The sequence below is a fragment of the Nerophis ophidion genome, linkage group LG26 (assembly GCF_033978795.1).
Source record: "Nerophis ophidion isolate RoL-2023_Sa linkage group LG26, RoL_Noph_v1.0, whole genome shotgun sequence".
Lineage (NCBI taxonomy): Eukaryota > Metazoa > Chordata > Actinopteri > Syngnathiformes > Syngnathidae > Nerophis > Nerophis ophidion.
In genome coordinates this window covers 5,405,757-5,422,799 of record NC_084636.1, presented here as the reverse complement: position 1 = coordinate 5,422,799, position 17,043 = coordinate 5,405,757, and the positions used below count along the sequence as shown (strand labels likewise).

At 39.1% G+C, this 17,043-nt stretch overlaps 1 protein-coding gene across 1 annotated transcript in view; it reads left to right on the top strand.

The window, feature by feature from the left end:
• The window catches only part of sap130a (Sin3A-associated protein a), a 57,107-nt gene that overhangs the window by 30,447 nt on the left and 9,617 nt on the right, over positions 1 to 17,043 (top strand). Inside the window, exons 15-19 of the mRNA XM_061888784.1 lie at positions 7,904 to 8,005; positions 8,091 to 8,452; positions 8,522 to 8,755; positions 14,509 to 14,634; positions 14,714 to 14,817. Of these exons, the coding sequence (XP_061744768.1) occupies positions 7,904 to 8,005; positions 8,091 to 8,452; positions 8,522 to 8,755; positions 14,509 to 14,634; positions 14,714 to 14,817 (928 nt within the window). The remainder of the gene's footprint in view (positions 1 to 7,903; positions 8,006 to 8,090; positions 8,453 to 8,521; positions 8,756 to 14,508; positions 14,635 to 14,713; positions 14,818 to 17,043) is intronic.

Genomic DNA, 17,043 nt, shown 5'->3' with positions numbered 1-17,043 from the left:
GAGTATATCGATATATCGGCAAGCCCTAGCTTACAGTTTACGAAAAACTTTTGAGTCCAAGAAATAGATTTCTGAACAAGAACCGGTGACTGTCATTGAACTGTCATTACTAGGGATGCACCGAAAGGAAAATTTGTGGCCGAAACCGAAACCGAATAAAATTTGAGCGCTTGGCCGAAGGCCGAATACCAAATACCGAATAATAAATGCAGTTTTTCACAACTTTTTTATATTGCATAAATAGCCTAGAATCAATTTTTAGACATGTTTTTCAAATAAGGTACATTTTTATTGAATATTGACATTTTTTAATATTCCAGTAGCCTTTGCCTTTCAAAAAAAGCAGTTTTTCATTTATATTAGGCCTTCAAACAAAACATGCATTCCAAAAAAAATAAAGTGCATTAAAGTGGATAAACCCACAACAAATGAATTATTGTCCTTTTGGCAAAAGTCTGCTTAGCCACAGTAGATAGGCTAATAATGTAAACAGAAGGCTCAAGTAAATCTCAATTAAGTGTGTGCTTGTAACCTCATACACTTATACAGGTAGCCTACACAACAGGCTAATAATGTAAACAGAGGCCCCACTAAATCTCAATAAGTGTGTGCTTGTAACCTCATACACTTATACAGGTAGCCTACACAACAGGCTAATAATGTAAACAGAGGCCCCACTAAATCTCAATAAGTGTGTGCTTGTAACCTCATACACTTATACAGGTAGCCTACACAACAGGTTAATAATGTAAACAGAGGCCCCACTAAATCTCAATAAGTGTGTGCTTGTAACCTCATACACTTATACAGGTAGCCTACACAACAGGCTAATAATGTAAACAGAGGCCCCACTAAATCTCAATAAGTGTGTGCTTGTAACCTCATACACTTATACAGGTACACAACATATCCCAGGCCAGAACAGATTTGTCAATAACAGTACTCCAGCTTCAGAATAAAAAGAAGGAAACTTAACTATGTATAAAACAATTTAAATTTAACACTGCACGTCGGTTGATTGCGTCACCGCGTCAAAAAATTGCGTCTTTGCGTCACACGCCACTATTCGGCCTTGCTTTTAACTCATTCCACCGAAGGCCGAATGTGGCTTTTTTGGCCATATTCGGCCGAATATATTCGGTTACCGATTAATCGGTGCATCCCTACTTTTTTGTCAAAGACAAATTTGTTTTTTATAGTAAAACTGAAATATGCAGTATCTTCCCCACCGCCCAAAACATACAAAAAGCAATGTTTGATGTGAAGTAATAGGAGCCCTAAAAAGATAAATAATGCAGGACACCATCGATTTTAATTAATTATTATTTTTGAGTAATAACATAGAAAAGGTAAATAAAATCCCACAAAATATTTTCGGGATCCAAATGGTACCCCACTCATAAATTGATACATTTTTATTATTATTTTTTTTACTTTCACCACTTAAGTTACGAGATCAACTTCAGATATATCTGTCGATTTTACGTTTGAACTATAAATTTTTTTTTTTTTTTTTTTGCTCTTTTGTCAAAGAAAACATTGTTTTTATATGGCAAACACATAATATATGCAAAATTTTCCACTTAAGACATTTTCAAGTGAAATATTCTAAGTAATTGGAGCTTTGAATAGGTAAATAATTCGTTATAATATAGATAATTTTTTAAACTTTTTTTTTTTTTGGAGGAATGGCAATAAAAGAAAAATAAAGAGACAAAACAAACTTTGTGTGGAAAAAATAGCAACATTTTCTAGTTAGATTTCACCTCATTCTACAATTTTTTTTTTGTCTTTTTCTTATTTTTGCAATAACATTTCCAGAATGTGTGGCGGGCCGGTAAACAATTAGCTGCGGGCAGCAAATGGCCCCTGGGCTTCACTTTGGACACCCCTGAGTTCAAAAGAACTAGACCAGATAAACTATAGATCTGTCGGTTATAATTGTTATTTTTTTTTGCAATGACAGTTTTAAATTAAAAATAATTGCCTTTAACGGCAGCTTTGCGTTATTAGAGTCAATATTGCAACATTTCCTTGTTACATTACATGTTTGCTGTATTATTACTTTTTTGTAATCGTATTTTTTAAATGTGTCATTGACTGTTAAATTAGGTCAGGGCCGTACAATGTTGGGACCCCGCTGCCCGGCACCTGAAAGTAACCTGCACATTAGGGCTGTGAATCTTTGGGTGTCCCACGATTCCATTCAATATCGATTCTTGAGGTCACGATTCGATTATGAATCGATTCATCCCGATTCAGAAACGGTATTTTTCCGATTTAAAACGATTCTCTATTCTTTCAATACATAGAATTTCAGCAGGATCTATGCCAGTCTGCTGACATGCAGAGAGAGTAGTAGATTTTTTTTATAAAAAGCTTTAATAATTGTAAAGGACGATGTTTTAACTGATTGCAATAATGTAAACATACAAATGTAAATCCAAGACAACAATATGGTGTCTGATTTATTCATGCTTGCACAAATTTTAACTAGAACAAAACGTTTTAACATCTGAATTTGACACTGCGTTACTACTCACTCACTTGCCAGAACAATTCAATACAGTATTACAACTCCTGTGACTGTAACATCAATATCAGGTGTGCCCACACTTTTTCTGCAGGCGAGCTACTTTTCAATTGACCGAGTCAAAGGAATCTACCTCATTCATATATATAATTTATATTGAATTATTTATGAAAGAGACGTTTTTGTTAACACGTTAAAGGTGTTTAATGATAACACAAGCATGTTTAACACATATAGATTTATTTTGTTTCATGAAGACAAGAATACAAGTTGGTGTATTACCTGATTCTGATGACTTGCATTGTTTGGAATCAGACAGTAGTTCTGATAACGTCCACATTTTCGAATGGAGGAGAAAAAAGTCCTCCTCTGTCCAATACCACATGAAAGTGGTTAGTTTTTGGCGTCTTATTTGTCCAACTACCATACTCGTTTTTATACATTTTGCAAAAAATACAATGACTGACAACTCCGTAGCTTGCTAGCTTGCTATCTTTTGCACGCTAGCTTTCTGAGACTCTTATTTTGTTAGCGCAGGCAGCATGAAGCAGGGCTTTTATTGTGAAGACAGCAACTGTGCAGTCTCTTTTGGGTTTTGACAGCAGGTAGGGCGCGAGAATCTGTTGAAATAAAAAGTGTTTCTCGCCCTCCTTGGACATGTTTTCTTAATAATGATCTCGCAGCAGCCAGCGTCATCTTAGAAGACCCTCGGGTGCCGTGAATGTCAATCAAGTGATGAAAGTGGCGTCATCGTAAAGATTGATGATCATACATTTTTAGGTTTATTTTTTTAATGCTTGGTTTGCGATCGACTGGCAGACCATCCACGATCGACCGGTAGCTCGCGATCGACGTAATGGGCACCCCTGATCAATATAATACAATTTGTAGGCTCGGCTAGCTGCCAATCTGTGCCAGAACTTGCCCAAACATTACCATAAATTTTTACAAAAATACTGTAACTGTTCATTATGAACTATTTCTTTGTGTAAAAGAACACAATATAAGATTCATAAATCAAATGAGCTTAGGCTAGTTGCTTTTATATTTCTGAGAACATGCCACTTCCAAAAAAAAAATTTACCAAATACTAGTTAGTTATGTCTCTTTTTTTCTTAACAAAACACAAAAGCAGTAATAAAGTTTCTGCTAGCTTCAGTCACAGCTTCCCTCACTTTTAGCTTTGTCTCTCTGTAAAGTGAAGGTACAACATTGTCTATAAAAAGCGAGCGTGATGGGATGTCATGCCGTGGCTCAATAGTTTTGATAGTTCTCTCTCCACTGCGCTGTATGGTCGCAGGTCTTTTGTAATGAAACAAGCGATGGATCTGGTTATCGTCTTTGCCCGTTCGGAACTGGGGGGTAATTTTGTAAACTGGTAAAGTGTGCGTTGATCAGCTGCCGGTGTTGTTAGTGGATGATCCTTTTCCTCTGATAACTCTGGGTGGTGTCTGTCCAAGTGAGCGCGTGGATTTCAAGTACCGTATTTTTCGGACTATAAGTCGCAGTTTTTTTTCATTGTTTGGCCGGGGGTGCGACTTATACTCAGGAGCGGCTTATGTATGGAATTATTAACACATTACCGTAAAATATCAAATATTATTATTGAGCTCATTCACGTAGGAGACTAGATGTATAAGATTTCATGGGATTTATTGATTAGGAGTGACAGAATGTTTGGTGAATGTATAGCATGTTCTATATGTTATAGTTATTTGAATGACTCTTACCATAATATGTTAGGTTAACATAGCAGTTGGTTATTTATGCCTCATATAACCGACACTTATTCAGCCTGTTGTTCACTATTCTTTATTTATTTTAGATTGCCTTTCAAATATCTATTCTTGGTGTTGGGTTTTATCAAATGCATTTCCCCCAAAAAATGCCACTAAAAGTTAATTTTTAAGGAAAAAAATGATTTTCAAGGTAAAAGTTGATTTTCATGACAAAAAATGATTTTCAAGGAAAAAGTTGATTTTCAAGGAAAAAGATGATTTTCAAGGAAAAAAATAATTTTCAAGGTAAGTTGATTTTCAAGGGGAAAAAATATTTCCAAGGAAAAAAATTATTTTCAAGGTAAAAGTTGATTTTCAAGGAAAAAAAATATTTTCAAGTTAAAAGTTGATTTTCAAAGGAAACAATGATTTTCAAGGTAAAAGTTGATTTTCATGACAAAAAATTATTTTCAAGGTAAAAGTTGATTTTCCATGAAAAAAAATATTTTCAAGGTCAAAGTTGATTTTCAAGGGAAAAAATTATTTTCAAGGTAAAAGTTGATTTTCAAGGAAAAAAATAGATTTTCAAGGAAAAATATTTCCCAGGAAAAAAAAGATTTTTAAAGGTAAAAGTTGATTTTCAAGGCAAACATTTTTTTTCAAGGTAAAAGTTGATTTTCCATGAAAAAAAATATTTCCAAGGTAAAAGTAGATTTTCAAGGAAAAAAAATATTTTCAAGGTAAAAGTTGATTTTCAAGGAAAAAAAATATTTTCAAGGTAAAAGTTGATTTTCAAGGAAAAATATTTTCCAGGAAAACATTTTTTAAAGGTAAAAGTTGATTTTCAAGGCAAACATTTTTTAAAGGTAAAAGTTGATTTTCAAGGCAAACATTTTTTTTCAAGGTAAAAGTTGATTTTCAAGGAAAAAAATAGATTTTCAAGGTAAAAGTTGATTTTCATGGAAAGTGCGACTTATATGTTTTTTTCCTTCTTTATTATGCATTTTCGGCCGGTGCGATTTATACTGCGGAGCGACATATACTCCGAAAAATACGGTATTCCCAAAATACTTAACTCAATCGTTGCAAATTCTGCAAAGTCATGTCAAGCCCCTTCTTGCCATGGTAAAATCCAAAGTGTCTCCAAACTTTTGCTTTCAAAGTCCACGGAGGCGGTTGTATTTCTTCTAAAGGCTGCTCGGTTTCTTTTTCTTCTACCTGCATTTTAGTGGCAACACTACACTCCGTTTAGTACAGTGGTTCTCAACCCGCCTCTTCTCGGTCCCCCCGCTCTGTCTCTCCACAAAAGATCCCCCGCTCTGTCTCTCCACAAAAGATTGGATCAAAGGATGACTCTCAATAGATCGCAACGTGGGTTTTTTGCTCTGCTACTTATAAAACCCCGACCCCCCTGTGAACATTTTTTTAATTCAAGTACCCCCTAATCAGAGCAAAGCATTTTTGGTTGGAAAAAAAGAGATAAAGAAGTAAAATACTGCACTATGTCATCAGTTTCTGATTTATTAAACAGTGCAAAATATTGCTAATTTGCAGTGGTCTTTCTTAAAATATTTGGAAAAAAAGATATAAAAATAACTAAAAACTTGTTGAAAAATAAAGAAGTGATTCAATTATAAATAAAGATTTCTACACATAGAAGTAATCATCAACTTAAAGTGCCCTCTTTGGGGATTGTAATAGAGATCCATCTGGATTCATCAACTTAATTCTAAACATTTCTTCACAAAAAAAAAAAAAATCTTTGACGTCAATATTTATGGATCATGTCCACAAAAAATCTTGCTGTCAACACTGAATATTGCATCGTTGTATTTTTTTTCACAGTTTATGAACTTATATTCATATTTTGTTGAAGTATTATTCAATAAATATATTTATAAAGTATTTTTGAATTGTTGCTATTTTTAGAATTAAAAAAAAAAAATTCCACGTACCCCTTGGCATACCCTCAAGTGCCCCCAGAGGTACGTGTACCCCCATTTGAGAACCAATCAATCAATGCTTATTTATATAGCCCCAAATCACAAATGTCTCAAAGGACTGCACAAATCATTACGACTACGACATCCTCGGAAGAACCCACAAAAGGGCAAAGAAAACTCACACCCAGTGGGCAGGGAGAATTCACATCCAGTGGGACGCCAGTGACAATGCTGACTATGAGAAACCTTGGAGAGGACCTCAGATGTGGGCAACCCCCCCTCTCTAGGGGACCGAAAGCAATGAATGTCGAGCGGGTCTAACATGATACTGTGAAAGTTCAATCCATAGTGGCTCCAACACAGCAGCGAGAGTTCAATTGTAGAATGAGGTGAAATCTAACTAGAAAATGTTGCTATTTTTTCCACACAAAGTTTGTTTTGTCTCTTTATTTTTCTTTTATTGCCATTCCTCAAAAAAAAAAAAAAGTTTAAAAAATTATCTATATTATAACGAATTATTTACCTATTCAAAGCTCCAATTACTTAGAATATTTCACTTGAAAATGTCTTAAGTGGAAAATTTTGCATATATTATGTGTTTGCCATATAAAAACAATGTTTTCTTTGACAAAAGATCAAAAAAAAAAAAAAATGTATAGTTCAAACGTAAAATCGACAGATATATCTGAAGTTGATCTCGTAACTTAAGTGGTGAAAGTAAAAAAAAAAAAAATAATAAAAATGTATCAATTTATGAGTGGGGTACCATTTGGATCCCGAAAATATTTTGTGGGATTTTATTTACCTTTTCTATGTTATTACTCAAAAATAATAATTAATTAAAATCGATGGTGTCCTGCGTTATTGATCTTTTTAGGGCTCCTATTACTTCACATCAAACATTGCTTTTTGTATGTTTTGGGCGGTGGGGAAGATACTGCATATTTCAGTTTTACTATAAAAAACAAATTTGTCTTTGACAAAAAAGTAGGGATGCACCGATTAATCGGTAACTGAATATATTCGGCCGAATATGGCCAAAAAAGCCACATTCGGCCTTCGGTGGAATGAGTTAAAAGCAAGGCCGAATAGTGGCGTGTGACGCAAAGACGCAATTTTTTGACGCGGTGACGCAATCAACCAACGTGCAGTGTTAAATTTAAATTGTTTTATACATAGTTAAGTTTCCTTCTTTTTATTCTGAAGCTGGAGTACTGTTATTGACAAATCTGTTCTGGCCTGGGATATGTTGTGTACCTGTATAAGTGTATGAGGTTACAAGCACACACTTATTGAGATTTAGTGGGGCCTCTGTTTACATTATTAGCCTGTTGTGTAGGCTACCTGTATAGGGGGACCGAAAGCAATGGATGTCAATCACCACTGCCTTAGTAGCTAGCCACCAGGTAGCCACGCTGCTTATTGTGCAATATCTATGGTAGCCCAGAAGGCAAATAAATACACATTGCCGGGAGCGGGGGAAGGAAATAGATTTTTGAAAAATGAGAACCGATACTGAATCATACAATGTGAGAATGGAGATTTGAATTTGAATCGATTTGTTTCCCCTCACCCCTATTACTGCACATATTTGATACCGTATGCACCTCGAATCGAACACTTTAAAAACATCTGGGGCAAAGGCTTGTGGTATAAAAGCAGGCTATGTGTAGTAATATGAACCTTTGACCTTGCTGCTTCTGTCGCAGTTGTGTTCGTAAGACCCTCATCCCCACTCAGCCCAGCGACCAGAGCAGCAGCAGCAGAATGGAGTGTGGGGTGAGAGGGGCCGGCTCCCCCAGACCAGCAGGGTTAGTGTACCTGTCTTCAATCGCTTTTGAAGCACTGTGACTCTTTCACCCTTGCCTATAAAGTACTATCTATCTATCTAAGCAGAGTCAAACCCAAAACCGAGATGCACATGGCGGTGGCCCCTCCCGTCATGGCCACCGTGGAGGCGCTACCCCCACAAGGAGGGGAGCAGCAGGCCGTGGCTTCCGGCGCCCCGCATCTCGCCCAGGCCCTGCCCGCCCTGCTGGCCACGCCGGGCCCCGTGCCGCCCTCCCAGCCGTCCTCTGTCCTCTCAGCGTTGCCGGCGGCCATGGCTATGACCCCGCCCATCGTGGCATCCATGGCCAACACGGTGGCGTCGCCCACGCAGCCCGCCGCCACCAGCACCGCAGCCTGCAACACCAGCGCCGCTTGCCCTGATGTGAAAGTCAAGCAGGAGCTGGAGATGATGGACACCGCTCAGCCTGGTGAGGACCGCCTCTTTCTGGTCACGTGATGTGCGGAATAAACCTGACTCCCATCTTTTTTTTTCTAAGATTCTATTGTGAACCCAGCCTTGAATGCCCAGGCCTCCACCCTCAACGTGCCGCCCACAGGAGATCTGATCACCGGAGCTTCCCCGAGGAAGAAGCCCCGCAAGCAGCAGCACGTCATCTCCACAGAAGAGAACGAGATGATGGAGACCAACAGCACTGACGAGGAGAAGACACCAGGGCGCCCCGTCACTGGCAGGGCAGAGCGCCGAGAGTCTCCCCCGAGGGAATATGTCGGTACGTCACCACACATCCCATTTTATTCTTGGGGGTAACCCTTCCATTTAGAATCAATTCTCCATTCAAAATCTATTCTTGATTCCAATTCTGTGATTAACCACATTCTTCCATAAAATGGATTACAGCTCTGATAAATGTTTATATGTTGTTTATCTGCTGACCTCAACTGCGGATGTTGTGGATAGGTGGAGGGAATCCTTCGAAGACCTCCCCAATCCCACCAACACGTCTTCCTATGAGGAAGCAGTGCCTGGGGAATCTGTGGTGGACTCTCCTATTTCTGGGGCTGAGGTCGCTGAGGTAGTTAAAAAGCTCCTCGGTGGCAAGGCCCCAGGGGTGGATGAGGTCCGCCCGGAGTTCCTTAAGGCTCTGGATGCTGTGGGGCTGTCTTGGTTGACAAGACTTTGCAGCATCGCGTGGACATCGGGGGCGGTACCTCTGGATTGGCAGACTTGGGTGGTGGTTCCTCTCTTTAAGAAGGGGGACCGGAAAGGTTTATTCAGGTGTACTGGAGAGGAGGCTATGCCGGATAGTCGAACCTCGGATTCAGGAGGAACAGTGTGGTTTTCGTCCTGGTCGTGGAACTGTGGACCAGCTCTATACTCTGGGCAGGGTTCTTGAGGGTGCATGGGAGTTTGCCCAACCAGTCTACATGTGCTTTGTGGACTTGGAGAAGGCATTCGACCGTGTCCCTCGGGAAGTCCTGTGGGGAGTGCTCAGAGAGTATGGGGTATCGGACTGTCTTATTGTGGCGGTCCGCTCCCTGTATGATCAGTGCCAGAGCTTGGTCCGCATTGCTGGCAGTAAGTCGAACACGTTTCCAGTGAGGGTTGGACTCCGCCAAGGCTGTCCTTTGTCACCGATTCTGTTCATAACTTTTATGGAGAGAATTTCTAGGTGCAGTCAAGGCGTTGAGGGGTTCCAGTTTGGTGAGCGCAGGATTAGGTCTGAGCTTTTTGCAGATGATGTGGTCCTGATGGCTTCATCTGACTGGGATCTTCAGCTCTCACTGGATCTGTTCGCAGCCGAGTGTGAAACGACCGGAATGAGAATCAGCACCTCCAAGTCCATGGTTCTCGCCCGGAAAAGGGTGGAATGCCATCTCCGGGCTGGGGAGGAGGCCCTGCCCCAAGTGGAGGAGTTCAAGTACCTAGGAGTCTTGTTCACGAGTGAGGGAAGAGTGGATCGTGAGATCGACAGGCGGATCGGTGCGGCGTCTTCAGTAATGCGGACGTTGTACCGATCTGTTGTGGTGAAGAAGGAGCTGAGCCGGAAGGCAAAGCTCTCAATTTACCGGTCGATCTACGTTCCCATCCTCACCTATGGTCATGAGCTTTGGGTCATGACCGAAAGGATAAGATCACGGGTACAAGCGGCCGAAATGAGTTTCCTCCGCCGTGTGGCGGGGCTCTCCCTTAGAGAGATAGGGTGAGAAGCTCTGCCATCCGGGAGGAACTCAAATTAAAGCCACTGCTCCTTCACATCGAGAGGAGCCAGATGAGGTGGTTCGGGCATCTGGTCAGGATGCCACCCGAACGCCTCCCTAGGGAGGTGTTTAGGGCACGTCCAACCGGTAGGAGGCCACGGGGAAGACCCAGGACACGTTGGGAAGACTATGTCTCCCGGCTGGCCTGGGAACGCCTCGGGATCCCCCGGGAAGAGCTAGACGAAGTGGCTGGGGAGAGGGAAGTCTGGGTTTCCCTGCTTAGGCTGTTGCCCCCGCGACCTGACCTCGGATAAGCGGAAGAAGATGGATGGATGGATGGATAAATGTTTATATAACTTAAAAGAAAACTACTCAATTCTACCAAACATTTGATAAAGTCAAATACAAATAAGTCAACAATAGATGTATCCAACACTTCGCTTTTTCTAAAATAAATTTGTACAGCAGATAGGGGCGTATAAATAGTTTATTTGTTTTTTTTAATTGATTAAGAATAGTTAAAAATAAGAATCGCGATTCAATAAAAAATGTACATTTTTGACAGCCTCAGTCACCACGGACCAGCAAGAGCAGCCACGTTCCAACATGACGGGGGATGGGAGTTAAGATTTCATCGGTTACGATTCCACTTTAGATTTTGCTTAACGGTTCTCTTATCGATTGTTTTTCGGGAAAAAAGGTGGATTAGCATCAATTGTGTCAAGTAACATCACTTCACAAAGCCTACTGTGAGGTCTAAATAGGCACATATGTAGCGTAGAAGGAAAACAAAACTTTATTGCCAATAATTCGGTATAGCTCTGTTGGTAGAGCGGCCGTGCCAGCAACTTGAGGGTTGCAGGTTCGATCCCCGCTTCCGCCATCCTAGTCACTGCCGTTGTGTCCTTGGGCAAGACACTTTACCCACCTGCTCCCCGTGCCACCCACACTGGTTTAAATGTAAAAATTAGATATTGGGTTTCACTTTGTAAAGCGCTTTGAGTCATTAGAGAAAAAGCACTATATAAATATAATTCACTTCAAATTCACAATTATTTACCTACATCAGAGGTTGGGAACCTTGTTGGCTGAGAGAGCCATGAAAGCCAAATATTTCAAAATGTATTTCCGTGAGAGCCATATCATATTTTTTAACACTGAATACAACTAAATGTGTGCATTTTTAAGTAAGACCAACATTTGTAGAGTATAATAAGTCTCTTATTCTTTTTAATAACATTGTTATTCTGAAGCTAACCAATAATAAATAAAATGTCATGTCTGTTGATCATGTTTTTGTTTGGCCATGTGCTGTTTGTCCTTTGGACTCTTTAAGTTCCTGTTTTTTTCCACTCCCTTGTCTGGTTTCCTTGGTTACTCATTTTGTCCACCTGTCTCTGGTGGACAAAATGCCCGCTCACCTGCGAAATTATTCATAATTATCGTGTTAAGCAATGTCAGCTAAGATTTATCTGAGAGCCAGATTCAGTCATCAAGAGCCACATCTGGCTCTAGAGCCATAGGTTCCCTACCCCTGACCTACATGTTAAAATGATAAGAATGATTTTTCTGTAGAATTTAATCATGTGCAAATCACACAAGAATGTAACATGTGATTAAGGCTGGGCGATATGGCCTTTTTTTAATATCTCTATTTTTAGGCCATGTCACGATACACCATATATATCTCCGTTTGTTGCCTCAGCCTTGAATGAACACTTGATGCTTATAATGACAGCAGTATGATGATTCTATGTGTACATATTGCATTAATATATGCTACTTTTAAACTTTCATGCAGAGAGGGAAATCACAACTAAGTCAATTGAGCAAAGGTGTATTTATTAAACAGTTATTAAGCAGTGGCACAAACATTCCTGTCGTTTCCAAAACTGAAAGTGCAACATTGTCAGAGACATTTTAAACAAGATATTAGTGCACTTTTGTGCATGATGTCACTAAGATGACATATATTAAAACAACACTAAATTAAAGTGCACTTTTTGTACGGAACGCCACTACAATAGTTTAAAACAAAAAAAGTGCACTTTTGTGAATGATGTCACACAAGATATTTCAATAACTCTCAAATAAAAATTAGCTGCATTATAAGAAATCAAATAGTATATGTCCTTAGTTCTGTGGTAGATTCCTGCGGACGTTATCGCCTTCTGTTGTTGACTTTTTTTTTCATACGGTGTTGATGTGGTAACGGTTGCTTTAGAATTTTGTTGGTGTGGCACCGAACGGAGATGTTGACATGCAGAGTTTCAAGCACTCTTCATTCTCTAGCACAGGGGTAGGGAACCTATGGCTCTAGAGCCAGATGTGGCTCTTTTGATGACTGCATCTGGCTCTCGGATAAATCTTAGCTGACATTGCTCAACACAATAAGTAATGAATAATCCCACTGGTAATCAGTGTTAAAAATAACGTTCAAAATATAAAAAATTCTCATGCATTTTTATCCATCCATCCTTTTTATACCGCACCTGTTCAAGAAGTCAAGAATGGTAAGAATGATTTTATTCATTATTAGTTAGCTTCAGAATAAAAATGTTATTAAAAAGAATAACAGACGTGTTATACCCTATTGTTGGTTTTACATAAAAAAGCAGACATTTAGTTGTATTCAGTGTTAAAAAAATATTATATGGCTCTCACGAAAATACATTTTAAACTATTTGACTTCCATGGCTCTCTCAGCCAAAAAGGTTCCCGACCACTGCTCTAGCAGGTGACTTTTCAAATGATGCTACATATTAGCAGTTATGCTACTTTTTGTAGCAACACTTTGGCCCCACTCTTGACATTACGGCTATGTGTTCGACATATTCCCGCTTGAAGCCAAACCACCGCCAGATGATGGACCCCCTGCTGTTGTTCTTGGGAATTAATTCTTCCTCCATTTGTTACCTTCTTTCTCTCGTATTCCCACTAGCACCACAGCTAACGTTACCCATGCCGCCACCTCTCTGCTCCGTGAGGGCGTATACGTATGTGACGTATGTAAGGTGTGCTTGCTGTCTGTGAGAAGGAGAGACAAGAAGGAGTGGAAAGATTGATTGATTGATACTTTTTTAGTAGATTGCACAGTTCAGCACATATTTTGTACATTTGACCACTAAAAGGTAACACCCGAATAAGTTTTTCAACTTAAGTCGGGGTCCACGTTAATCAATTCATGGTAAAAGAGCCTGTAGTGTAATGCCAGCAGCTAAAAGCAACTGTGTGAGAAGTTATACTCCAATATCACCATATAGTTATTTTCTATATCTCACAGAGACAAACCCGCGATATATCGAGTATATCGATATATCGGCAAGCCCTAGCTTACAGTTTATGAAAAATTTTTGAGTCCAAGAAATAGATTTCTGAACAAGAACCGGTGACTGTCATTGAACTGTCATTACTAGGGATGCACCGAAAGGAAAATTTGTGGCCGAAGCCGAAACCGAATAAAATTTGAGCGCTTGGCCGAAGGCCGAATACCAAATACCGAATAATAAATGCAGTTTTTCACAAATTTTTTATATTGCATAAATAGCCTAGAATCAATTTTTAGACATGTTTTTCAAATAAGGTAAATTTTTATTGAATATTGACATTTTTTAATATTCCAGTAGCCTTTGCCTTTCAAAAAAAGCACAGTTTTTCATTTATATTAGGCCTTCAAACAAAACATGCATTCCAAAAAAAATAAAGTGTATTAAAGTGGATAAACCCACAACAAATGAATTATTGTCCTTTTGGCAAAAGTCTGCTTAGCCACAGTAGATATGCTAATAATGTAAACAGAAGGCTCAAGTAAATCTCAATTAAGTGTGTGCTTGTAACCTCATACACTTATACAGGTAGCCTACACAACAGGCTAATAATGTAAACAGAGGCCCCACTAAATCTCAATAAGTGTGTGCTTGTAACCTCATACACTTATACAGGTAGCCTACACAACAGGTTAATAATGTAAACAGAGGCCCCACTAAATCTCAATAAGTGTGTGCTTGTAACCTCATACACTTATACAGGTACACAACATATCCCAGGCCAGAACAGATTTGTCAATAACAGTACTCCAGCTTCAGAATAAAAAGAAGGAAACTTAACTATGTATAAAACAATTTAAATTTAACACTGCACGTCGGTTGATTGCGTCACCGCGTCAAAAAATTGCGTCTTTGCGTCACACGCCACTATTCGGCCTTGCTTTTGACTCATTCCACCGAAGGCCGAATGTGGCTTTTTTTGCCATATTCGGCAGAATATATTCGGTTACCGATTAATCGGTGCATCCCTAGTCATTACTCTTCTTGTCCTCCCTCAGACGAGGAAGGCGTGCGCTACGTGCCCGTCCGGCCTCGACCGCCCGTCACTCTCCTGCGTCACTACCGTAACCCCTGGAAAGCGGCCTACCACCACTTCCAGAGGTACAGCGACATCCGAGTCAAAGGTAAGTGTCTGGTGTTGGAATGGCCGTAAATGTTACCCTGTGGAGCTCAGTTTTTTCTGTCCAACAAATTGTGTTTCAGAGGACAAGAAGGGCACGTTGCAGGATATGGCCAACCAGAAAGGGGTGGCGTGCAGAGCGCAAGGCTGGAAGATTCACTTGTGTGCTGCGCAACTCCGGCAGCTGGTGAGTTTAACATCCGACCCAAATCTTCAGAGTTTCTGCAAGTCATTAAAAAGCCTTAAAAGTCATAATTCTGGGTTTTGCCAGAATTCGGGCCTCAAAGGGGAAGTGCACTTTTTTTTTTTAGGAATTTTGTCTATCGTTCACATTCATTATGAAAGACATGACGACGAACGTGTTATTATTTTTTAAATCTAACTCAGAAATAAAAGTCCATAAAGTCTAATAAATAACCATCCAAAATGTGCCAGCAATACTTCATTTACCGTATTTTTCGGAGTATAAGTCGCAGTTTTTTTCATAATTTTGCCGGGGGTGCGACATATACTCCGGAGCGACTTATGTGTAAAATTAACACATTACCGTAAAATATCAAATAATATTATTTATCTCATTCGCGGAAGAGACGAAGAAAATGTCAGCAATCGTCACACACACGTCAGCAATCGTCACACACACGTCAACCAATAAGAATTCGGCGGGGGAGGGTCATGTTAGAAGTGCATTGTGGGTCATGGGATGCTAACTGCTATATGCTACTGCCGTAGCTATTAAAATGGATCATTTCTTCGTTGGCGCTAACTTATAAAAACTGAGAAGGGCTGAACAAAAATGGCAGCGAAAAGGAAATCATGTACTGCAGATTACAAGCTGGACGTAGTGAAATATGCAGCAGAAAACGACAAGACGAAGCAACGCTTACCTTTGGAGTTGGCAGAGTTGTTTAGAAGCGACATTGAGGAAGAAGATGTCATGGGATTTAGGGATTAGGAGTGACAGATTGTTTGGTAAACATATAGCATGTTTTATATGTTATAGTTATTTGAATGACTCTTACCATAATATGTACGTTAACATACCAGCAGAGGTGGGTAGAGTAGCCAGAAATTGTACTCAAGTAAGAGTACTGTTACTTTAGAGATTTATTACTCAAGTAAAAGTAAGGATTAGTCACCCAAATATTTACTTGAGTAAAAGTAGAAAGTATGTTGTTAAAAAACTACTCAAGTACTGAGTAACTGATGAGTAACCTGTTCGTTTAATGATTACGGCAACAAATAATGCACAAAAACATAAGAATAGCAATGAGCACATTCAGAGCCAGGAATATCTCTCAAGCAACTAAAACAATAATATATATTAAATAATAATACATTAAAATAAAAAAAAATTAAGGCAAATTGAGCCACAATAACTTAACAGTACCATAGGCTCAGTAGGCATTCATTGATTGTATGATTGATTGAAACTTGTATTAGTAGATTGCACAGTACAGTACATATTCCGTACAATTGCCCACTAAATGGTAACACCCCAATAAGTTTTTCAACGTTAATCAATTACTTAATAAATGACCATGTCGAGGTGATCTACCTCATATATACATAAACATACACACGTATCATATATATATATATATATATATATATATATATATATATATATATATATATATATATACATGTATATTTATTTATTTTGCGTTTTTTGTTGACATGTTAAAGGTGTTTTAATGAATATACATGCATGTTTAACATATAGATTCCTATCTTTCATGAAGACAAGAATATAAGTTGGTGTATTACCTGATTCTGATGACTTGCATTGATTGGAATCAGACAGTATAGTGCTGATAACGTCCCGGTTTTCAAATGGAGGAAAAAAAAAAAAGTTCCTCTTTCCTGTCTAATACCACATGAAAGTCGTTGGTTTTTGGCATCTTATCTGTCCAGCTTCCATATTCGTTTTTATACACTTTACAAGAAATACATTGGCGGCAAACTCCGTAGCTTGCTAGTTTGTTTGCGCTGGCTTTCGGAGACTCTTATTTTGTTAACGCAGGCACGATGGAGCGGCACTTTTATTGTGAAGACAGGAACTGTTCGATCAGTCTTTAGGCTTTTGACGGGAAGTACGGTTGAAATCAAAAGTGTCTTTTTTCCTTTACACTTTTGATTGATTGATTGATTGAAACTTGTATTAGTAGATTGCACAGTACAGTACATGTTCCGTACAGTTGACCACTAAATGGTAACACCCCAATAAGTTTTTCAACATGTCGGGTTTTACGTGTGACGGTCACGTGACCACCTGGCTCTGTTTGATTGGTCCAACGTCACCAGTGACTGCATTTGATTGGTGAAACGCAAGCCTGAGTAATTCCTACTTTGAATGCGTGTCTGACAAAAACAAAACAAACAAAGCGTGCATTAACAGATCGATTAAAAA